General features: G+C 32.1%; 1 protein-coding gene across 2 annotated transcripts in view; it reads right to left on the bottom strand.

Moving 5' to 3' along the window:
- Positions 1–25453, bottom strand: part of LOC146529806 (contactin-5-like) — a 200261-nt gene that overhangs the window by 153484 nt on the left and 21324 nt on the right. The window contains exons 1-2 of one of the 2 annotated variants that reach the window (XM_085200104.1): positions 20048–20319; positions 1412–1600 (exon numbers count right to left, since the gene is read on the bottom strand). In XM_085200104.1, the coding sequence (XP_085056230.1) occupies positions 1412–1523 (112 nt within the window). In that variant the 5' untranslated portion in view covers positions 1524–1600; positions 20048–20319. Of the gene's footprint in view, positions 1–1411; positions 1601–20047; positions 20320–25453 lie in introns of those variants that run through there. The other variant, XM_085200105.1, reaches the window with a different exon arrangement.

Below are 25453 nucleotides of genomic sequence, written 5' to 3'. Positions count from 1 at the left end.
TATTCTCGAAATGAAATATAATATACATAAAATGTTTTTGATGATCATTATTTATATTCCGACATTGACACAGAGTTTAATGGCACTCGTGCTTGGAGGAAAGCCAGAATATTCGAAAGCATTTCAAGATTGCGGCTACACTTACCCCTACTAATGATTCTGTTATTATTTGTTGTGGACAAAAGATGTGATTAAAAGTGTTCTTTAGGTAAAAGTGGAGTAATTACGCGACTTGCTCGGTCTATTTTTGTGTGAGTTCGGATCTTAGAAGTAAGATCTTAGTAAGTTGTCAAACATATGGTTTGAATATAAACTGAGTTGAGTCTACGACCCCATGATTTCCTGAAAAATCGTATTTGTATATTTACTTAAAAAAGATATGGTCGTTTCTATCGCAAAGAACGCGCGTTTATATCGGAAACTGCGGAACTCAACGCTGCGCTTTGCCTGGTTACCAGAGCAAGGATATCAAAATATTAAATATTTAATTTCTTCGAACCTGTTGCGTTTACAATTGTATTAGAGAACCAAGACTGGCCTCAGTCATACAACTTTTTTAAAAAATTAAAAATACATTTAAAAAAATATCTCATTAATTACCAACGTTTTAATATTGAAATATATAAAAAGAATATTAACGACTAAATATAACATCAAACGATTTCATATGAAACATTCTATATATATTATACTTGACTTTTCAAGTTATGACGAATCTAATTAAAGCGTAGCCGTTGAAAAGCCTTATGTGGTTTTTTAGGAAAGTATTAATTGGGTTATAAACTAGGTTCATTCATTATACATAATTATAACCTTATATGTATGTATGTCTTGTAGTATCTACGACAGTAAAAGATATCTATATATTTAAAATTTCACGTTGCATAACTGTAAGCAACCTGAACCAAATTTTCGAGACATTGGGCGTTGAGTAGAGTAATTCAATGCTGAGTTTTGTCCTGTTATCAGAATTACTAAGAAACGAAAATTCTTTAATTCTTTCGTCCGAGAGGAAGTCAAAACTACAACCGTCGCGTTTAGTCATTGTGGCTATGGAAGTGAGTAATAGAATAATTAATATTTTCATTTCTCCGCTCTGGTAAATGCCTCTAGCATTTGGTAGAAATTAAGGAACGGAAGTGTCCGTATGGGGAACGGAGTGTCTTAATAATAGATAAAATCTCTCTGTCTATCGTGCTATGTGCGGGATATAGCACGAAGCTTAGTAAATCGCTCAGTTTTTTATTTATCACGTAAGAATGATAACTTTTTTTATATACTTATTAAAGAGAAGTATCTAATACTTATATATTTATTAAAAATACATCCTCGCCAAACTCTTCATCTTACTTTATACCATCGTCCATACTTTGAAATCAACACTTATTTCTATAATCAATTAAATATTTACCTGAAACAATGGTATTTTGCGTGGCAGACGGCGCTGGCGATACCGCAAACAGTACAAAAACCAATAGAGTCCGATGCAGGCACCACACAGGGCACATTTCGTTTACTTTCATCTAAAATTTTAATTCCACTCTTTGAAACTTGAACTCCGAGGGTATCTCAACCGTCCCGAATTCGATATCGTCCAGATCTGAAACAAATGAAAGACGAAAGTAAGTTATGATTAATCGTAATAATATAATTTTTGATTCTTTGGAGGTAAGATAAGTAAATGCCTTATTGCTTGTTAAAATTAAATTGATAATATTTGTGAAAACAACTGAGATTATATTTTGGGACAGGTTTTTAACAACAATAAAACATTATGAAATTATACAACCAGATATACGCTGTAATCTGGGACCAACAATCAACAGTATCCCTTTATGAAAAATAACGAAAACAAAAAAAGTTCTATCTTAAAATAAATAATATAATTTAGTATTACTTTTTGTGTCTACAACTGACAACTAATATTAGTATGAAACTATGGTACTTATAACTTACAAAGTCGCGGCCATTACCGCTCTCTGTGCCTAATTAGTGACATTAAAAACTTAAAACTTTGTCATCTTACAATTAAAACAATTATATTATACATTTAAAATGAAACCCTTCAAATGGCTTAATCGTGAATATTAAGTATTATACAATATATTTAATTTATAATATACATAAAAATGTATATGTATACTTAAAGGAATATTAAAAATATTGATGTAAAAACTAAAACTTCTAATTTATATACAAAATTCCTTGTAAGTTATTCCGAACTAGATCACAAGCCCTAAAATTCATAAATTCTATCAGGTTGTTAATTAATATTTATGACAGTCCCTGGATTAATTGAAATCAATTTTGATCAAACAAGCTTTACGTCACCTAATGGATAGAAGACATAGATAAGTTAGTTTTGGTAATACCAAGATAGGATTTATTAATTCATTAAAAATATTTGATTGCCTGGTAAATCGATTTGTATATAAAGATCTGTATGTATTGAAATATATTTAACATCTTTAGAGTCCCAGTCATATTATAATTGTACAACGCTGTGAATTATTTTAATTTTCTCACAATTTCTCTCGAAATTGGTAACAAAAAAATTCCACTACTCAACACGCATTATCTCGAAAATCTCGGTTCGTGGGGAACGGAGTGTTGTAACACTAATTTCCTTTGCCTATTCTGCTACGGATATGAACGTGCATTTTATACTATCAGAAACTGTAAATTTAGCTACAATGACGCAATTTATTTTACTACACGCTAAATCCCGCACACATCAGAGGGAACCAAAGAACCTAATGCCATGAGACTCTGCTCCCATTATGCCATTTCCGTACCCCACTTTCCGCCGAATTCCCGAGTTATTGCAGGCGGAATTTATTTCGTGCTTTGCTCCACTACCAGAGCAAGGAAATAAAATATTTCATCAAGTGGGAACCGAATCCACCATCTGTCGCGTTAACAGTATCACATTTATGCCCCTGCACCATGAATATCCTATAATGTGAGCATAGCACACAAGCGCTAAGCAAGCATAAAATACTCATATATATCAATTACGTAAGTAAAGACGCTGAGCAGGCTCAAGCACCTGACTCACAATTTATCACAAGGCGCAGACATGCCAGTCACCAAATTACTTCATACAGAATATAACAAGCCATAAACGTAGCTTTATAATATTTCTAGTCAATTTAATGAAAATATTGTTAAATTTCAGACTAAAATTCGTAGTGCAAATTGGAAATACGACTCTCACTCAGGGGAATGATTAAAATTAATTTACTTTTATATTTTCAAATATCTGGCAACACAAAGCGAGGCATTGAGTTCCACTACTTAAAATATAATATCTGTATTTGGGCGAAAAATAGCAAACGAATTGGTTAACACCCTGTCTGCTCTTTACCTTTCCACACTTTCTTTAGCACAACGACCGACACCTTCTTAAAAAACCAATAGGGCTAACAGCATTAAGCAAAATTTCGAAAACAAAAAAAAATAAAGGAATTATCATCGCATTGGCTGCTTAAGACAGAAAAACAATGTATAAAAACCGATAGATTTTTAATATTCCACATCATTTTTTTGATGTTGAAACATACTATTATTTTTCTTTTTGATTTATTTGAAATTCAAATGAAATCTCAAAGAAACCTTTACCAAATATTGACAGGAGCGACGAAACGATTTCCTATCCAGTCAAAAATAATGGTCGCCCATTTTACGCAATAGCCGAGGTAATTAGATCATCCTGAATTCGCCGGCGGAATCACGTTGTGTGAAATTTGAATAATTTTGCATCGTGTTACGCGGACAGAGAAAATAGGCTTCGTAATACCCCTATTTCGAACCATATCGAATTATACTATAATGGCACACTTAGTACGAGATACTAGTATAAATGTCGGTTGATATACAGAATTATATTTTTAAAACATATGTTTTTTTTTAAAACGCGGCTAAGTTCCGCCCCATCACGCAATGCCCGAATATGACCTAAAGTGGGAAACGATGTGTCGTAACACTAGCTTTCCTCTGTTTACCCTGCTACATATGGAATATAGCATGAAGCTGATATAGTTATTTCAAGGAGAAGCTATAGGTCGTATAAACATATTACTATATTCTTATAGGTAAACATAAAATTCATGTTATACATATATATGAATCGCCCAGGGACTCCAAAAACTGGGTACAAGAAAAAGCATCCCAATTGAATTATGTGTCCCCATCAGTATGTATAAGATTGATATTGGAGAATAAATTGTCTCCACCGCTTCACTCATGAAGACGGTAGCATAAAAATTGCGCACTAAAAATATTCTTATCATGATAAAAATATATAGAACACTCCGCTAAGTAAAGAAAATATTTAGGAATATTGTAATAAATATTCTTTATGTAATAAGTAAATTAGGTTTAGCGTTATTGCAGCGTAGTTGAGTCTTTAAAGGGGATGCGAGGAAGTTGTTGTTTCAGGTCCAGTTTGAGCAGTTTCACGCTTTTTCCAGGATAGATAAATTATTTTAGTTTCCTTAGTGTTACAATTTTAATCTAACTTGGCAAATCTATACATATAATAAAACGCTGACTGATCCCTGCCTATACATAGGAGATATGAGAAAATCTATTATTGGGGGCATTTGTCAATGTAATAGAACTCAAAACAATTAATTATTAATTTTTTGTCTCTCATTCCGTGCGTCCCTAATTTCGGAAACGGCTTAAACAATTTAAATATAGTTTTCCCAATTGTATTTTGGTTAACTGCCTAAATTTTTTTTGCGAGTTTTATTTAAATCAGTTCATAAATAAAAAATAAGAATATAAAAGCAGGGTACGCAGAGGGAGCCTAGTGTTAAAATTCTCCGTCCCCCACTTTCCGCCGAATTCAGGAGGCTTTGCGTATTAAGAGACTGAACTCAACGCCGCGCCATACCTCGACACCAGGGCGAGGAAATGAAAATATAAATTGAAATAAATAAACAACATAACAAAAGAAAATATATGTACGAGTACATAAATTTACAAAATATATGAACTCCAGATACTAATATTTTAGGGTTAACAAAAGCACAATGTTAAAGTACTTCTATATAATAAATTCCTATATAATGTAAGCTCTTCCCCTACTATGATATGTTAAATAGGTTCAGAGGTCGATAAGTATGGTTCTAAGTAAGATACTGTTCCTTTTAATATGGTTCTAATACATGCTATAAGTGGCACAGCGCAGCGTGAGAGTGTAATAGTTATGATTTCGATTCTCACTGAATGAATTATTTAATTTTTCCAATTCCTTCCTCTCGCAACCTGACAAAGTACAGCGTTAAGTTCTGCCACGCAATGTCTCAAACATTTGGGAACGGGAATGTTTGCGCCATATATAAGTTAATATGTTCAATAACCAAAATTATAATATTACTGCCAAATAAATTAACAAACTCAGAAACAACATGGATATTGTATTCAAAAGAAAAATTAATACATTTATTTAACACTGTACAGTTAAAGTACTCAGATATCTACATCATCCCCGTCCAACGTTACTATTACGGTTATAGTAAACTACAGCAACTTTACGAGAGTGACTTCTGAACACATATTTGGGGTATTATTCGTAAACTTTGAAGTATTCGATGACCCGGATTTACTGTACCCCCATTTACTCTCTATGACACTTCAACATCCCTTCTCAAATAGAAACAACGCTGATGTGTTTGACGGTTCTACGCTACCCTTCTTTGTGAAATTTCCCACATTTATATGTGTATTATAATATAATATTTTGAAATTGTCGGGATTTACTTCAAATTTTCTAATATAATATTATGTTTCTGACTGTAAGCGCGATTATTGCGCGTTCGATTTCTGTTCGGGGGAATGAATTATTTTCATTTCACTGCTCTGGTAACAATACAAAGTTCCACCATTCAACACAACAACACAACACCGCGGAAATTGGGCGGAAAGTGGCGAACAGAGTATTTTAATATTAAGTTTTCCTTGGTGCGGGATACAGCGTGAAGCTAAAAAGAAGCTAAGGATTATTTTGCCATATTATGTATGTATTCCATACGTGAAGGATTGTATGAGATGTTAATTTATTTATTAAAAACAAACCATTCAACTATTACGATAACTACAATAAAATTGTATAGGTACATAAATATTTTTTTTATTATCATTGTATAAATGTCTAATATTTATCGAACAATTTTTATCTCAAAATTAAGTTTGATCGGTTTTTTCGTATATATTTTCATATTTCTAAATCAAAAACAATAAAGTAAAATTAAAATCATTTTAATGGAATTAATACACAGATTATAAAACAAAAATCTCGTATATTTTGTACCATTCCGTATTTATATATTCGGAACCCTGTCCGATGCTTGTCAGGTACACACTTATCCAATTTATTTGGGTACACTCGAGTCGAAATTTAAAAAGGATTTGGGCGATTTTGGTTTTGTTTGTAATGGCCTAATTCAGATTTGATGCCGTATATTGAAAAAATATTTACATAAAGTCCTATATAAATTTGCTTGGGATTAGACTTTTAAATGTGTACCGCGAAATTACTTATTTAAATTTCCACTGAACAAATAGTGGAAAAGAATTGGAAATTCATTTAATTTTTACCAAAGTTGATAACAACGGCAGTAATAATGTGTAAAAATCGTAGTTAAATACTTTTACTGTACTTTTGTAGAAAAGTTAGTGACGGGTCTCTATTTTTAATGGCAGTATTAGTTGTTATATACGCTTGTCTTTATATATTTTTTCAAATATATTTAAGTTATAATTATCATTGTTCATCACACAAATATTTATCCTCATGTTGTTCTTAATATCACTAAAAATTACGCCAGGTAAAGCGAGTCATAGCGTAGGGGCACAAGGGTGCGATTGTGAACGCGACAGGTTGTTGGGGCAAGTGCCCCATTCGACATCATTTTTCAGTTCGTCGAGGCAAGGCGGGGCGTTGAGTTCCGCCAATCAATACAAAATACATTCAGAAGCCGGTGGAAAAACGGGAATGGAGTGTCTTAAAGTCAAAGTCAAAGTCAAAATATCTTTATTCCATAAAAATGCTTAACATTCACTTGGACATGTCATAAAAGATAAAAAAAAAAAATGGAAAACAAAATAACCAAAAAAAATGTGCAATTTTGACTTGAAAAAAGCCCGTTCAAATGGTTGAGCTCATGAGAAGATACAGGCAAAGAAACTCATGGCCACTCTTTTTAAATGCCAACATTTGTTATAAATCACAATTAACAATTTAACTTAGAAATAGAGCAACTCATTTCCAAACATCTTTATCGCGAACATAATCTTTAACAGAGTAATAAGCTTTTTGGCAGAGCCTGTGCTTTACCACCTTTTTAAATTTGTTCAGTGATAAATTAACCACGTCGTTTGGAAGTTTGTTATAAAAGTGTATACTTTGACCTACGAATGAGTGAGACACTTTATGGAGCCTAGAGAAGGGCACAGCAAGCTTATTTTTATTTCTTAAATTATATTGATGGAGGTCACTGTTTTTATTAAATTTATTAATATTCTTATGCACATATACTAAGTTGTCGTAAATATATTGGGAGTGTAGTGTGAGGATGTTAAAGTCTTTAAATTTATTCCTTAGTGACTCCCGTGGACCCATTTTATAGACTGCTCGGACAGCCCGTTTTTGGAGCACAAAAATGGTATCTATGTCAGCGGCACTACCCCAAAGTAATAGGCCGTAAGACATAATGCTATGAAAATAGCTGAAGTATACTAAACGCGCGGTGTCAACATCGGTCAGTTGACGAATCTTGCGGACAGCATACGCTGCCGAACTAAGTCTACCAGATAAAGTTTCTATATGTGGACCCCATTGTAACTTAGCATCTAATGTTATACCTAAGAAAACAGTTTCATTAACTACTTTAAGTTCCTTATTGTTCATCAAAACCCTGGTTTCTACTTGTTGAACATTCTTAGTAAAGAACCTGATACATTTAGTTTTACTACTATTTAAAAGCAAGTTATTGGCACTAAACCAGTGCAATATCCTAGAAAGAGCATTGTTTACATCGTCAATTTCCAATTGCTGTCTATTAACCTTAAAAACTAAAGATGTATCATCTGCAAACAACACCATTTCACAGATATCTCTCATAAGGTGAGGTAAGTCATTAATGTACAAAAGGAACAAAAACGGACCCAGAATAGAGCCTTGTGGCACCCCCAATGCTACAGGTGACCCGTGTGATAGTTTCCCGTTGACATTTACCTTTTGAATCCTATCACTTAAATAAGAAGTGAGAAGATCCAAAGCAATGCCTCTTATACTATAGTGGTGTAGCTTCCTGATAAGAGTTTTATGCTGCACACAATCAAATGCTTTGGATAAGTCACAAAACACCCCAAAGGCATCACGTGACTCCTCCCAAGCCGCGAATACACTCTCTAATAATTTGACCCCAGCATCAGATGTTGACCTTCCACGAGTGAAACCAAATTGACCTGTGTGCAGTAATTTATTTTTATTAAAATAAGTAAGAAGCTGACTGAGTATCAGCTTTTCAAAAATTTTACTAAACGTAGGTAGTACTGAAATCGGTCTGAAATTTGTGGGGTCTTGCGTACTACCTGATTTAAACAATGGAGTTATTTTACTATATTTCATCAAATCAGGAAACACTCCACAATCAATACATCTATTAAAAATTGTAACTAAATCAGGAATCAAAATATCAATTAAAGATGTTATGATATTAACTGAGACACCCCACAAGTCGGCTGTCTTTTTCATACTAATTGATTTGAAAGCTACACTAATGTCTGAATAATTTACATGACGGAAAACGAAACCATTATAAAATTCGGGAACATTGTCTTTAATTAACGATTCTGCAATAGTGGTGGAAGAACCTAAATCGTTTGTTAGACTGACTGGGAAAGTAGAGAAAAACTTTTCAAATGCAATGGCCACTTCCAAATCGGAATCAACAATGTGACCGTCAATACTAAATTTAAAATTAGAATCTTTCACCCTAGTTCTCCCAGTCTCGGCATTAACAACCTTCCAAGTGGCTTCAATTTTATTATTACTATTTCTGATTTTTGTTTTAATAAATAAGGATTTAGCAATTTTGCAAACTCTTTTGAAAATTTTAGAGTAAGATTTTAAGTACTCTTTAAACTCTTCACCACTATTAAACTGTTTTTCATAATATAACATATACAGTGTCTCCCTACTCTTATAAATACCTGCTGTGGCCCAGTCTCCAAAGATAGGACTATCAGTAATTGTAATCTCTTTGGGAGTAAATATTGAATGAAATTTATTAATAAAAGAGTAAAAAAAAGAATTGTACAAAGAATTGGGAGGTAAAGTTATATCTAAAACTAGTAAATTAGTTAGTAAACTAACTCTCATACGTTCCAAACGACTAGCTGTGACAGGTACAACAGCAATTCTTTTCTTAGCCACCTGTTTTTTCTTACTATAGAATTCTACTAGCTGACCAGAGTGGTCAGAATCCAATTTATTAATAATGCTTTTGTAGCATGGAATAATGTCAGTAAATATGTTATCTATACAAGTACTAGTCGTAGGAGTTATTCTGGTTGGCTCCATAAATAAATTAAGTAAATTGTGTGACTTAAAAAGACTTAATAAATTAATGGTGGGACTAAAACTTTCCAAAATATTAACATTAAAGTCCCCACACACTAACAAAGGCTTACCCGACTTGGTAAGTTTGCTTAAGGCCTCATCCATTATTTCTAAAAATAATTTTAAATTGGCGGAGGGAGGTCTGTATACACATATAACAATGAATTGCTCTAATTGAACACACGCTAATTCGATAGAACATTCTACAGAAAGGGACACAATATCTTTCCGTTCCTTGAACTTAAGGTTCTTGTTTAATATTATAAGCGACCCCTCGTGTATTGTGTTGATTCTGCAGAATGAGCTTCCTACCCGGTGGTTTCTGAAATTAAACATGAGCTGGTTCACCTTTAACCAATGTTCAGTAATACACAAAATACTAATTTCCTCCGAGTTCATGAATAATTCCAGCTCTAGCTGCTTGCCCCCCGTCAAGCAACAGATGTTCTGATGAACTAATCTAATAGAATTAACATTTTTATTATTATTTTTGCACGGATATTGTGATGATGTGCAATGTGCGTGATTATTGTAATTTAATTGTAAAGCTGGCTGGATCAAATGGATATTTAATAATAAATTAGAGCTAGAGGTTGCTACCTCTGTTGTCTGAGAAATTAATTTAAATGTTGAGAAATGTCAACAGAGTGTAAATTATTAGACATAATGTCAGAATAAATTGGAATGTCAGTCTGCTCAATAGAAGCAGTTGAAGTAGTAGCCAAGTTCTTGGCTGATAAGTCAAAATAATAGGATAGCACAGAAGCTATCTGTCTCTTAAACCTATGACCAAAATAATATTTACTTTGAGTCAAAAATAAAGTTTTACTAACTATTTTGTTAGTGTCAATTAAATGAAATTTGTCATTATATGTACTTATTGTGTGCAGAGTAGAGTTTAGCTTATATCTGTAATTATTTTCCGCTTCTGGCTGATTTTTACAATAAGGAAATGTAAACAAAATTATTTTACTTATATCTAAGTTTAATAATGACTTACAATACTCATTTAACTGTTTTTTGTTTAAATTTCCCCTATTACTTGATAATATAACAAGTTTGTCACACTTATTAAATTTATAACTTAAACTTCTCTGCATGAGAACTTCAAAGGATGCTGACGGATAACAAAAACTAACAGCTGACTGTCCCGGTAAACAAGAATTCAAAATTGAACCCATATTCCTTCCAATATCATCACTAAATAAAACTATGTTTTGTGCATTAACTAATGAACTAGGTTCATGAATTGATGCACGAAATGACTGCTGTGACCTGAACCTACTACTACTATTATTATGAAGGCTGTCACACAAGGGGTTGGTCAAGGGGACACACACCGGAGTACTTGCAGGTGATTGCTGTGATGAACGGGCACAATCACAAGAGTGATTGTTGATTAAAGAATCAAAACGTTCAGTGTTATTTGTGGACGGTGTAATAAGATTGTCCATCACCTTGGAATACTCTTGTATTTCGTTCAATGAATTGACATACTTTTTATTAAGTATATCAAGGGAGTCTTTTAAATAATTAATTTCACTTTGTAGTGCTTGTGTATCAGCTTCATAATTTAACCTACACTTATTTAGTTTTTTTGTGCACATTTCTAAATCATCATATAGTTCCAATTTCTCCTTACTTAATTTTGCACACTTGGACATATAACTATGTTGTTTTATTAATTTTTTAGTTTTGACAATAAACTTATTGATTTTTATGTATTTTTTTAGTTTGTTTCTACTGCAGTGAGGCAGACTTGATCCTTTTTTAAGATTGAATAACGATGTGTCATTCTTGGTGAGATCAATAATTGAGTGACTATGTCTGTCCAACACAGGAGAAACCAACTGCGGGGCACTCTCAACTAACTCATTATACAAGCTAATATTATGTGACACGGTAGCATTCTGAGCATCCTCCTGTAACTTAGTAATGAGTGTGTGAGCCTCTTGCAGCTGCTGCTCCAAGGTAGTTATCCTAATAAGGGCCTGCTCATATTCATCGCTGCACCGGTCAAACTTATCTACTAAATCTTTGAGAGTATCCCGTTCTTTTACAATTGTTGTTAATTCTATGTGTATAGCAGTCATTTCTTTCTTAAGCCTAGTGTTATTGTCTAATAATTGTAAAAGTTCTATTTCATTATCTTAACACTAGGCTTCCTCTGCCTACCCTTCGATATACAGAATACAGCGTGAAGCTAAAAAAACACAAAAAATACCTACTATCCAACAGTTCGGTCAATTTCATAGCAATTTAATTGGATTCCACACTACCCGACATGTCACTAGCCATACTATGATTATTTGTTAAACAAACCAAAACAAATAATATCATCGTGTCCATTAAATTAATGAATGTTATTTAGCGATTTACACATAAATTTATTTTATTAGTTTATTTACTAATAGATAGATTCAATAACAATATTTTATTATATTATTAGTAAAATATTATAAGGTAATTTTGGGGTAAGTTAATTCTGTTTGACGGTACTTAGTATACTTATGATCGGTTGAAATACATAGTAAGCAGAGAACGGAGAGCTAACGCTAAGTTCTAGACTCAATTCTGCCTCGCAAAGTCGGGATGAGAGATAGATTTATGGAGATGGTGCATCAAAGTAAAAATAAACATTTTTAAGCTTCGCGCTGTACATAAAATTAATCAACGCAACAAATTCTCTTCCTTTTAATAAGAAAATAATAATTTCTAACAGTGGTAACAGTATGTATGTGCAAGTAATATTTTCCAAGTTTAGATTAGATTTAATGTTTTAGCTTTTGCCTGAGTAATAAACAAACCTCAGGAGCGTAATATTGATCTAATAAGCCACAAACTTTTGCTTAAAAGAAAGTAAAATGTTTTGTATAAAGTTTAAACTTTATATATTACTAGGTTAGTCTTTTTTATGAAAAGATGTTTTTTTATGAAAGTTACGTCAATTATTATTATTAAAAAAACCAAAGCATATTTTTTCACATAGAAGAAAATGAAGAAAATTCATCTCCTTAAGTGGAGATTGAAGCCACAACCGCGTCGTTTACAGTCACACGATATGTCAGCCCATCGGCTTTATTTTCCACTACATATACCAAATTAAAGAAATTTGAGCTTCATTACTTCATTAAGTTATAATGAAGCCAGACTAATGCCGGAGGACAGTGGGGACGTGCTAAAAGCATTTGTACACGACGATTGTAAGTTGGAATCCCAAATGGGAAAATGTTTGAAATTTAAATTCGTATTTACCAACTAAGATAGAATAGACTGTTGCTTTCATAGAGTAAAATAGATTTTTTCTGTTTTGAAAATTGAGAATATATTAATATATTGAGTGATATATCACTACTGTTATTTTTACTTTTTATTTCAATATACTCAAGTGAAGTCTTTAGTGGTTTTATTCTTTGATATTCACGCAGCAGCTACATTATGTAGGATAAGCAGAGGAAACCCACTATTGTAAAGCACTCTCCGCTTTCTACCTCATATGAAACAGAGTGTTAAGGCTACACAAATGGGTCAAACTAAAGAAAAATCACCTTAAAAAGAAAAGAACCCTAAACTTCAATGATACCATAAATGTATTCACTAACTAAGCCATTTTAAGAATCCCTAAGATATTTTCCAGGTCTTTTTTCATTTAGACAAGAAGTTAATTCCACAAAGTCAACAGTCGGGTCTCATCAAGATTAACGGGTGTCCTCAACGCTGCAAACTAACAGCTGCACTAAAACGGATTATAAATGGTCCATCCAGATAACTTTGACTCTGTCGCATTTATCTTTTTAAAGATTTAAGGCCACTCTTGCCTCTTGGACTCTTTACTTCTGCTATCGCTGTAAGCAGGATGTGTTTTTAAAAGAAAATAAAATGGCTTTTTTTTCACGCGTTACGTAAGAACGTGGACTTAAGGTTTTCATGTAATTCGTGGGGATTTGTTGTAATATTTTCCGCATATTCTTAGATTTGAAGAGGATATTTTTGGATCCAACTTTTTATTTTAGCTCCATTCTATCAAGCTGTATGCTGTACACCACAGTGTAGGCAGAGGGAATCTAGACAAACACTCCGTTCCCCATTTTCCGTCGAATGTTTCTCATTGCGTGCTAAGTGGCGGAACTCAACGCCGGACTTTTGTGTGAGTGCCAAAGCAAAGAAATAAAAATATTAATTAATTTATCTATCTAATAGATCGAACCCACAACCGTCGCGTTACAGTCACACCTTTGTGCCTCTACGCCACGACGGCCTTAAAGCCGTTTTTTATCTTCATTTTTATCAGAGAAAAAGTAAAGCCAACATTACGTAGTTTTTCGTCCTGGCATTAACTCCGGCTTTTTCCAGGGTCTGCATGTCTGTTTATATATTACAAAAATCTCGTTTTTTATATTTTCTCATCACTCTTATTTATTTTAGAATATATAAATATTTTTATAGATCCAGTATTATAGAGGATTTCGCCAATGTCACGAGCTGTAATATTTCAGTCAAGCAATATCATGAGCTATATGTCCTTTCTGGGTCAAACGTAGGCCAAATTACATTATTCTAGAATCTAGATCAATGGTGATTTATTTACAAACTATAGAGATATGCTCAGCCTTTTCCTGAAGACGATACGTAGGTATCTTGGGTTTGATTTGCTTTACAACTTTTTAAAATAATGTTATAAATAATTTATTATTAAAATTTTTATTAAAAATATTTTCATATGAAACAAGAGTTATTATTGTAAAGAATTTTAACGAGCAGCTCAACTACGACGAAGTCGAGACAGAATAAATTGCTTAATTCGGTGCATACGATCACCAATTTAGTGGAATGCGGGTCAAGAGCTTCAATATTTAATTTTTATTTTTGTTTCGAGAATATTACTTTAGCTTCGTTCTCTATCTTTGTATTGTATATATAAAAAAATATGTAAAAGATTTTTATACAGGGTGGAAGAGGCAGCGCTTCTTTTATTGAAACTGCATAAAGGGTAATATATTTCAAACCCACACCTAAGAAATTAATCAAGGTACCTCAACAGTTTGGACGTAGGTTTTTTTTTCATTTCACGATTTTAATTCACACCTGTATTTCGTGTGACGCACACATACGTGTGCGACGTTTCCGATTTGACAGGTAAGTGTGTGCGTGCCTATGTTATACTTTACAAATGGCGTTTTATATTAAAACGATAATTTTATTATTTATTTTGTTTGAAAAAATAACTTTTTTATTTTTGGGAATTATTTTTTTTCCGAATTTTATTAGGCTTTTATAGAGTAGTTAAAACTGTGGTTTCATTTAAAGTAGTGCTGCAAATTCCACCCTGTATAGCAGTTCTTAGTTTATAAAAATATATTTTTAGTGTTCTTTAAAGAAAACATAGGATATTGCTAGGATGAGAAACTCTAGTCACATTAGTTATCCGAAATATTGAATAGGTCTTCTAAGTAAAAACTGAACCCGTGACCACCGCTTTATTCAATTACATCCTATTTGTCTAAAAACCGCTATATTATATACGATACATTAAAACAGATAAGAACCGGCATGGCACAGGATGATGTGATTTTGAATTTCATTCTTCACTCGAGGAAATGGTTTAGATTGTTTACACTTTCGTTATACTTGTAAGATAACGTCTACTACCCAACACGCAATTTGTCGAATTTTGGAGAAAAAAAGAGTAAGAGAGTGTCTTGAGGAATAAATACTTTTTGATGAAAATGGTTAACAAATAATAAAAAAAAATAATATTAAAAACTTCACTAAGTGGGAATTGAACCCACAATCGTCACGCTTACAGCAAAATGCAACAGCGCCATGACCGCCTTAAATATCATAACATGTTATAAAGAACTCAATTTAAGTTCAGAAAAATCTTTATGAATTTGACATCAATGGAACACCAACCAATTCTAAGTCCAAGGCGCATGTTACGATTGCTTTAAAAGATGTTGTCATCAGAATGGAATTTATATTGGATAGAGGAAGCCGCTTTGCGAAATAGAATGTTTCTTTTAATTTTAACTTTAATTAGAATTTTATTTTATTAAATCGATGTAGCTGGTATTTGTAATATTTTAGTTATGTAGGTTATTGCTGAAAATATGCCTTGGAATTTAAAATATACAGTATTTTTTTTAAAACATATTTGTACAATTAATTATTTATGTTACCAGCTAATTAAAAGAAACATATTTAAAGTTTTTTTTAAAAGACTAATCAACGCCGTGTCATACCCTTGCCAGAGCGGTGAAATTAATAAATGAATCACGTCCCCTAGGGAAGATCAAAGCCACAAGCATCATGTCAGATGCCATGCTACGAATTAGGATTTAAAGTCATGCAATGTGTACAATTCGAGGCCAATATAAGCGCAAGGGCACAAGCGTGCTACTGTAAACGCGACGACGAGTGGACACACCCGAGGAAATTAAATATTTAATATTCCTCCATTTCACTCTCTGGTAACGAGGCAAAGCACGGCGTGCACGGCAAAATTGGCAACATCTTAAAAAGAGCTTCCATGAAAACTATATTCAAGAATAATAAAAAGTGAATCACTCCTCGAGACCAGTGAAAAGTAATATTTTTTTAGTGTGCAGTGTGCAGGACTTTACGAATGCAGACTAAGTCAGTCAGATGTTTGTAAGCATATAGCAAAACATCCTAATTTTAGTAGATTAGACAGTTAGACTCTTTCTACCACTGGAGGGCAAATATACAGCAAGCTGATTCTGCAAGAATCCAAAGCGGTACGCGAGACAATTAAGAAGAAGAAGAAGAAGTAGTTTGATATAATAATTATGTCAACCGACAGATAGATGCAACCTAAATCTACTCGTAACCACAGACTACTGCGAAGTCTTCGAAACTTTTGAATTCCATAAAACTAAATACAAAATATAGACATATAAACCGGTTTCATTCAAAATATTAATTTATATTACTATTGATATAAACAAATTAATACCAACCCTAAGAAAATATTACCATTAGATTAATTTAATGAATTATTACTTAGAATAACGTAATATGATATAACCATAATATAACTCACCTAGAATTAAAAATATTCACATTTCAAGTCATAAAACTACAGATCTCGACCTTTGCTGCACTTTAATAGGGTCATGGTCATATCAATATTCTTAAGCGGACTCGCGGCGTTCGTGATTAAATTCATTAAATGCGGCGAACGTACTATTTAAAATATGTATGAGAGATACAGTTTTCATTAAAAATCTGAAAAATTTTAAAGATAATTTAAAATGTTTTTTTTTCTGGACTTAATTAACAATTTTAAAATTAATTAGAGGTCTGTCGTGGCGTAGGAGCACGAAGTGTGACTCTAAACGCGATAAGTTGTAGGTTCGATGGGATGAAGAGATGAATGTAATATTTAAATTTATATTTCCATTTCTTTGCTCTGGTATACATTAGATTCCCTCTGCCTACCCTGCTGAGTGCAGGATGCGTGAAGCTGATTTCATTTACTATTTAATTCAATGTAAGTGATAGCAAATATGTAAAAACAAGCGCGAGTCGGGCTGGCCCGCCGAGTTTTCCGTACAAAAATTGAAGGGCTCGAGCTTTTTCTAAGATTCCAGCTTAGCCAAAACCCTTTCACCTGATATCAACTTGAACTAACTAACTAGATTTTAATACCGCCATTTCTTTTTTTAATCAAATGCAGAAAACGTTTTTGACAGAAAATCAATCCATAATCAGTAGTAGTAGCATAGGCTATAAATTTCGACTCGATATCTCCTAGAGTTCCTGAGATAGAGGCTCTTGACGAAGTGATCTTATAAGAGTTCCTTCTTTCCTATATAGGTACGGAACCCTAATTAGTACAGAAATTCATTTCCTATAGCTTAAAGGGCTCGAATATTAGTGAATCTTACAGAAACGAATATTACACAAACAAAAATTAATAAAGACGTTTATAAATGTATAGGTATTTTCAATTTTAATATAAAAAAATTAGGTTAATTGAAATTTCAGTATACAAACATGTATGTGTAAAATCAATTAATTCACAAGTGGGTATCGGCAAAGTAGAATCGAGACCCTCGTACAATTTTTTACATCATTGGATGAGAAATGAACGAACGGAACGCCGCATGAAATGTACTTTTAATAAAAATATTTCTATATAAAATTATTTTAATTTTACGCATATTTTGCTTAATCTAGCGAATCTAAACTAAACATTTAAGGTTCCCTTTGGCTACTCCGCTATGTGCGGGATACAACGTGATTGAAAAAGTACTAAAACCATTTAATTAATATATTTTTAGGTCAAAAAACCAAACAAAAGTGTTAGTATACAAGCAAAGCCATTTATATCTCATTCCTCTTAAAAGGTTCTTTTGTCATACACATTTTGTTTTATACTTCTCTTTGGACAAAACTCTAATCTCGAGACCGTTTATTGCGTAGAAACCTTGCAATATATATTTTTTTTCTTTGTGCAGAAATCGCCAAGGGCTACGTACAGTCTTGGAAGTAAACAGGTAAGTAATACATTTATGTATTTACTTTTATTTGAGAAAACGTCGTAACCTACTATAAATTTAACATTTCAAAACGTTTTTTTTATTTAAATGATAATGATAGACCAATTTGGTGTAGTGGGGCATAATCTAATTGTAAATGCGATGATTCTGGGTTCGGTTTCAACTCAGGGTAACTTTTTTATTTCTGTAAGACACGCTTGACCTTGAGTTTTACTGGTCAACCCACAGTGTGCTGGTTATACGTAGAACACAGTGAAGAATACTAACATAATATGAACATCATGATACAGGAATGACAGAACATGTCATTTGATGGTTGTATATTCAGATATAAATGAGGGAAATAATAAATGTAGGCAATACTAGCTTATGCGGCTTTACCCTCTTGCACAAAAGTAAATAATTTGCTATGCTTTGCATAAAGATCTTGAAAATTCTCCAGTCTCATTTTTGAACCAATTTTCATTCTTACTTTGCTGCTTCTAACCATAGTGTGATGTAATATAGCGTACAGCCGTTCTCAGTAAATGGTCTCCAACTACAGTTTTTTAAAATTTGAAAGAATAGTTCCTGAGATATCTACTTGTATGTATATGTAAAATAAATTGCTAGCTACATATATATTATTTCATTTATTTAAGAAAGAGAATTATCATGAGAAAATTTTACAATGTTTTATAACTATTAAAATCAATTTCTTGTTTGAAGTCCATCATATTTAGCTTTTAATTATACACACACTTCATATAAATTTTTAAGGAAATCGAATTATTCATATTCCGACCCTGGACACGCAATACCTCCCGAATCGAATGTAATTTAAGTAAAAAATTAAAATATATTTGTTTTTAATATTAAATACAGTCATCATTATAAATCATAGGCGTGCGACTGTTACCGCGATGGTTGTGGGTTCGAAACCCATTTGGTGACAAGATCAAACGCCGCGATGAGTTCCGCTACTCAACATATAATGCCTTAATGGGAACGAAGTATCTTAACACTAGGTTCCCAGGTTCCATCTGTCTATCCTGCTATGTGAAGTGTACAATGTGAAGCTAAAAAAGTATTATAAATTATTATTAAACTTTAATCTACTTTAACGCAGCTTTTTAATTACTATTCAGTTTTATACATAAATGGTAATTTAAATGGAAACACACGAAGATTACTATCGTTCATTTTATCTGATATTTCTTCATATAAAGCGTTGTGTAAACATAAAATTGCCTATAATTAGTTTGAGAACTTTCACCAAAAGTTCAACTAAAAAAGAAATATATTTCGTGAATCCGAAATCGTTTATAAAATTTAATGAAAGCAGTTATCAAAGTTCGAGAAAAGAATAATTTAATAAAAGTCTGAGGAATACTTTTAGGAATTTTCCGTAGGTTTATTTATTATTTTCTCATCTCACGAGAAAAATATATCTAAAGGGAATTTTATATAAGAACCGTTACGAACGTTTAATCACAGTCAGAATTATTCAAACTGGCACAAGTTTGACTTTCTAAACAATTTAGGTATTTGTACAAATATTTTAAATATCTGGTTTATACATATCGGTCTTCTGATTTTAATTGTATCAGAAATTATTTTATCAAAAACTTTTAGAAACTGTAAATGTATGCTTAATTTTTTTTAAATGTCAGTTTCGATATCAATTAGTAAGTTTCTATGTTATCGACCAAAAAAAAACTAAATGACAATACAATAAGAAATGAACTGTCAAAACAATAACTGTCCGATCAAAACAAAACATTGACAACAAACTTCCCATACAGCTTCAACCACTAAAATGAAATATATTCATAACATGTTTACATAAGAATCATAAATCATAAATCATAAATCATCAAACGGATTCAAATTAAAAAAATCAACCCACCGAGAACTGAGATAAACTTTTCTCGTCCATCATCCAGCACATAGCACGGTCACTGTACTAACACAATTTGAACGTAAAACTAACTTTAAAAGTTAAAAAACACTATTTTAACTAAATTTTAATTAAGTTAACTACATTTTACGATAGTCACCAACTTAACACCGAATCCAGACTTCGTTTTTTTCTCAGAAGCAAATAAAACATCGTACTCTCCGCGGAGACTGTCAGCTCGTGCTGTATACCCGACCGTCGAGTACACACTACCACAGGGCGTATGAGAGCCGCCACGCGCGTGCGTAGAACAGTGACTTCACTTTGGTGGACTTATTCACTAGTTAATTAATATATCAACTTTTCTACCCTCCTGTGTTAGAAGAGTCTCTTAATAAAATATTTGATTTGGTCTCTTCGATGTCGCTCGAGTTAACTTGGACTCGCAAAATGTAAACTTTGCTTGTAACTAAACAAATTTTGTAATGGACCTTTTGGTTTGCTTTATCAAATATCTTTCAAGTTTTGATTTGTTTGGTTTTATATTATTTGGATACTGTTTTATAATAGATATAAGATTAATTTCAATATTTATTTTATTATTTGTTGCTAATAAGTTATTGATTCTATTATGAGAAGGCATAATTATGAACCTACATAATATATCTGATAATGTGAATTGTGGATTTCACTTGAAAAAATATCTATAGCGTTTGTTACAAACACTATTTTTTTAGCTTCACGCTGTTTCCCGCACGTAGCAGGGAAGGCAGAGAAAACTTTGTGAACCTAGTGTTAAGACACTCCGTTCCCAGTATGACATTCCGTCAGCTCGTGGTGTAAAAGAATAACTTATTATCCGAATGGACAATTGGGGGTAAATCGAAGAATTCTTGCATTAAAATTCGTTTACTCAGTCTTATTACGTAAAGCACTATGTTGACCCCCTTACCAAACAGCTGTGTTTATAAAATGAATGAAAATTGGATATACTACTCAGTAATAATAAGTAATCCATACTCATCAAATTATAAATATAAAAATTAAATAAAATATAAAAAATAATAAATAAAAGAATAGTCCCGTAATAGAGACGAGGCCATAGTGCCGCAGTGTGACACTAGTAAGTAAATTACATTGCATTTAACTGTCATGAGTCTTTCTATTATCTCAATATGAATAGATTTCATAACATTACCAACTTACTAAAAATAATATGTCAGTATCCCAAGCACTCATACCATAACTAACGCCCAAGCACCATTCACTGTACCAATACTCTAAAATCTCACTTGAAAACTGAAATTCACATATAAACACGATCTTGTTATTTCTGTATGTTCTGGCTGAGCAAATAGCAGGCGCTAATGTCATTAAGGTAGCGATACAAAGAGAATAATTCCATTTACTATGTTTATGTTTGACTGAGTTGTATGAATTAATTTAGTTTGTATTGAGCGTTGAGGTGGGTTTGGAAATCTATTGAATTTTGTACCATGAGTGTAATAAACTAGGTTTTGTTCGCAACTTTTTTTGATATGAAAATGGAAAAATCCCATTTTTTTACCGTTAAAATAAGAATTTCGAGATATTCTTGTGTAGTGATCCCCTACACTTTCTATTTTTACAATAATCCAAATTTTATATAAGTTTTTTATGTGCTAAACATGGCATGAAGCTCATAGAAAATTATTTATTTTCCTTGTATCATGCTAATAGCATGGTAGGCAGTAGGAACCTGGGACCTTAGTGTTAAGACGCTCCGTTCCCATTAAGACACTTCCGTGTTGAGTGTCGGAATTTAATGCCGCGCTTTGCTTTGTTACCAGAACAAGAAAATTAAAATATTAAACTACTATAAAAATACAAAAGAAAAATCTAAGGATTAAACTATTTGCATTAGAATGCGATAAAAGAGAATGCTTACTGAACAATTTTCTTAGTAGCAGAAAGAGGATTAAACGTAAGGTCTGAAGGCCGTCGCTTGCCATTAAACATTTGTTAACTGTGCCACTTTAATACCTACTTAGTGTATGCAAATAAGTATTAATTTAAAATTCAATTTACTACATTTTTTATTAACTCAGATCACTCTGTTTTTTCTATTGCAAACCCCTTCATTTACGTAACTATACCGACAATATAAAAAGAATTTCCTTGTTTGAACTTATCTCACAAACAGCTAGTTTGAATGAAATATTCTGGCTATTTCTGGATAATTATTTTGATGTAATCCACTGTAGCCTTGGCTAGAGCTACGTCGAGCAAATAGAATAGTCCTTGTGACATAAATATTACAAATATATTAAATTAAATGTTTTTTTTTTTCTATGAAATACTTACACTAATTGGATATATCCTTTTATTTGCATTCTAAATCTCTGTCTTGTAATTTTACTAAATAATTTCATAACTGTAGAACGTCCACTAATAGACTGGGATCCGGCCGTTGAATCCTGCATATACCAGTTTTCTTAATTAAACCTATATTAATGAATAATACATGATTAGTAGAACAGATTACACCTGGGTTGCCTGGAAGAATCCTGCCGCAATCACCTTTAATTACATTTTTTCGTAACTCGTTTTTGGAGAAAATTGCACCAATACGTTTTTTATATGAATCGCACATCATTTGAAAGATAATCCCATAAGGAATTGGAAAATTAAGGGTTGCCAGCTCTCAGTCTGCCGCAAGTCTAGGGTTGCCTGGTTTAAACATGTCACTAAATGTTAATAATTTGCACTCATGTGTTTTTTTAATGAATTATATATCAAATTAAAGCTTATTTTTTTCTGAACACTATAAAACAGGGTTGCCTGGAAAATTTCTGCCGCAAACAGGGGTTGCCAGCGTTTGAAATATTTTATTCCGGTTCCGTTTGACTATGAGAATAGACGATGAAATGCGCAGTCTGCCTTATGTTTTAAAGTAAAATATTATATAATAGAAGGTCAATCTTAAAATCAATGTTTATTCTAATTGTTCAACTGTTAAATGATGATTTTAATCATATTAAGTACACGCAGAAAACTATTTAAAGATGAAATCATTCTTATTTTTCAAGTAAAATAATAATCCATAATATTGAGTCTTCGCAAAATTTATTTTATAAATAATAATATTTAGTTAAATAAAAGGGTTATTTAAAACAACTAAATTATCTAATTAAGTAAATATTTACAAATATCGATCTACTATAAGGTATTAATTACAACATGTTTCCTTAATATAATGAGAGGTGACAATTATCGCGGATATTTTTTTTATTAATTAAGAAAATGTGGAAAATTACATTTCAATAAACAATCTCTCCCTCTCTCTTCGCCCTCTGCTTGTTTGATTTGACAACGCCGTCCGTATCCGTAGAAAGAACTATGGCGCCCATCTTTTTACGTTTCATATTTACGTTTTTGCAAAGTAAATGAAAACTATTCAACTAATAAAAACTATTAAAAAATATAGATAAAAAAATGTCGCTAGCAAGAACTTCTCCGTCTATGCTGATAGTTTTTAAAGGTATTTAGGTCTGAAAGAATTGTTCTTATAATTATAATAAAGCGTAATCACTCACTAACGTCCCTAACTTAGTATAATCAAAACTGAGGCAACTCCCACGGCCACAATTGTCTACATTTTATTAAACTATATAATATTAAATATTAAAGTATACTTACGTTTTGCATTAGAAAATAATTAAAAAATACTTCTTTATATTTTTGTTTTAAAACAATGAACTTTTTGTAATACTGTAAATGATAACTGTGCATTGTGTCACTATTTAAAAAAATGTCACTGTATTTAAAATTCATTTTTTGGCGAAACAATAACATAATTTTACACGTTTGGAGAGATTCCTTGTTAAATTCTATCACATTTTCACTCCTGCCGCACAAAAAACACATCTTCATTTTTGTCAAGTAAAAACGTCTTTACTCCAAAACGAAAGGTAAGTAACTAAGTAATATGCTCAAAAACAACTCATTTGGCCATCTGCACTTTCATTGCATTTAGAAACAATACATCTTCGAAAATAATTTTATTGCATTTGGTTTGCTTTGTATCGCGCCGCAAAATGTTTATCTATAGTAAAAAATAGCCAACTAATTGATATTTGCCGACTCTTGGTCATAAACCGTAAATAGCGTTTATTAGTCGGCATTACTGTCGGATTTTCTTCGAATTTATTTTGCTAACTTAGTTTTGTTTATTATAATTCTATTATATATATTTCTTTCCTATGCAAATTATTAAAAACTGCGTGAGAAAAAAAAAATTGCGGCAAGCCTTGTCAAATCAAACAAGTAGAGGACGAAGAGAGAGAGTTCATTGAAATGTATTTTTCAATATAATTAATAAAAAAAATATCCGCAATAATGGTCACCCTTCATTATATTAAGGGAACATGATGTATATGTATATATATTAATAGTTTATAGTAGATCAATATTTGTAAACATTTATTTAACTAGATAATTTAATTGTTTCAAAATGGTAATTTAAATTAATAAATAAATATTAGTATTTAGAAAATAGATTTTGCAAAGGCTCAATATTATAGATTCATTATTTTACTTTAAAAATAAGGATGATTTCTTCTGCCTCATGATCTTTAAATAGTTTTCTGCGTGTACTTAATATGATTAAAATCATCATTTAACAGGTGAACAATTAGAATAAACATTGATTTTAAGATTGACCTTCTATTATATAATATTTTACTTTAAAACATGAGGCAGGCCGCGCATTTCATCGTCTATTCTCATAGTCAAACGGAACCGGAATAAAATATTTCAAACGCTGGCAACCCCTGTTTGCGGCAGGAATTTTCCAGGCAACCCTGTTTTATAGTGTTCAGAAAAAAATAAGCTTTAATTTGATATATAATTCATTAAAAAAACACATGAGTGCAAATTATTAACATTTAGTGACATGTTTAAACCAGGCAACCCTAGACTTGCGGCAGACTGAGAGCTGGCAACCCTTAATTTTCCAATTCCTTATGGGATTATCTTTCAAATGATGTGCGATTCATATAAAAAACGTATTGGTGCAATTTTCTCCAAAAACGAGTTACGAAAAAATGTAATTAAAGGTGATTGCGGCAGGATTCTTCCAGGCAACCCAGGTGTAATCTGTTCTACTAATCATGTATTATTCATTAATATAGGTTTAATTAAGAAAACTGGTATATGCAGGATTCAACGGCCGGATCCCAGGGTATAAAAAAGTCTACATATAATCAAAAATGTATTTAATGAGTGATCTTCATTCATAATAACCAGTAGACAAATTATATAAGAAATATATTAGTTGGCATTCCGTCCTACACTTTCACGTTTATTGGCTAATATAATATCGAGTGGCGGTCCTTACCAGACCGGAAGTAATGTCAATATGTCAGACACAGTTCA

Source organism: Heliconius melpomene, chromosome 17 (genome assembly GCF_056956725.1).
Source record: "Heliconius melpomene rosina isolate 202511_hmr_F chromosome 17, ASM5695672v1, whole genome shotgun sequence".
Taxonomy (NCBI): domain Eukaryota; kingdom Metazoa; phylum Arthropoda; class Insecta; order Lepidoptera; family Nymphalidae; genus Heliconius; species Heliconius melpomene.
This window is presented reverse-complemented; position numbering and strand designations above follow the sequence as displayed.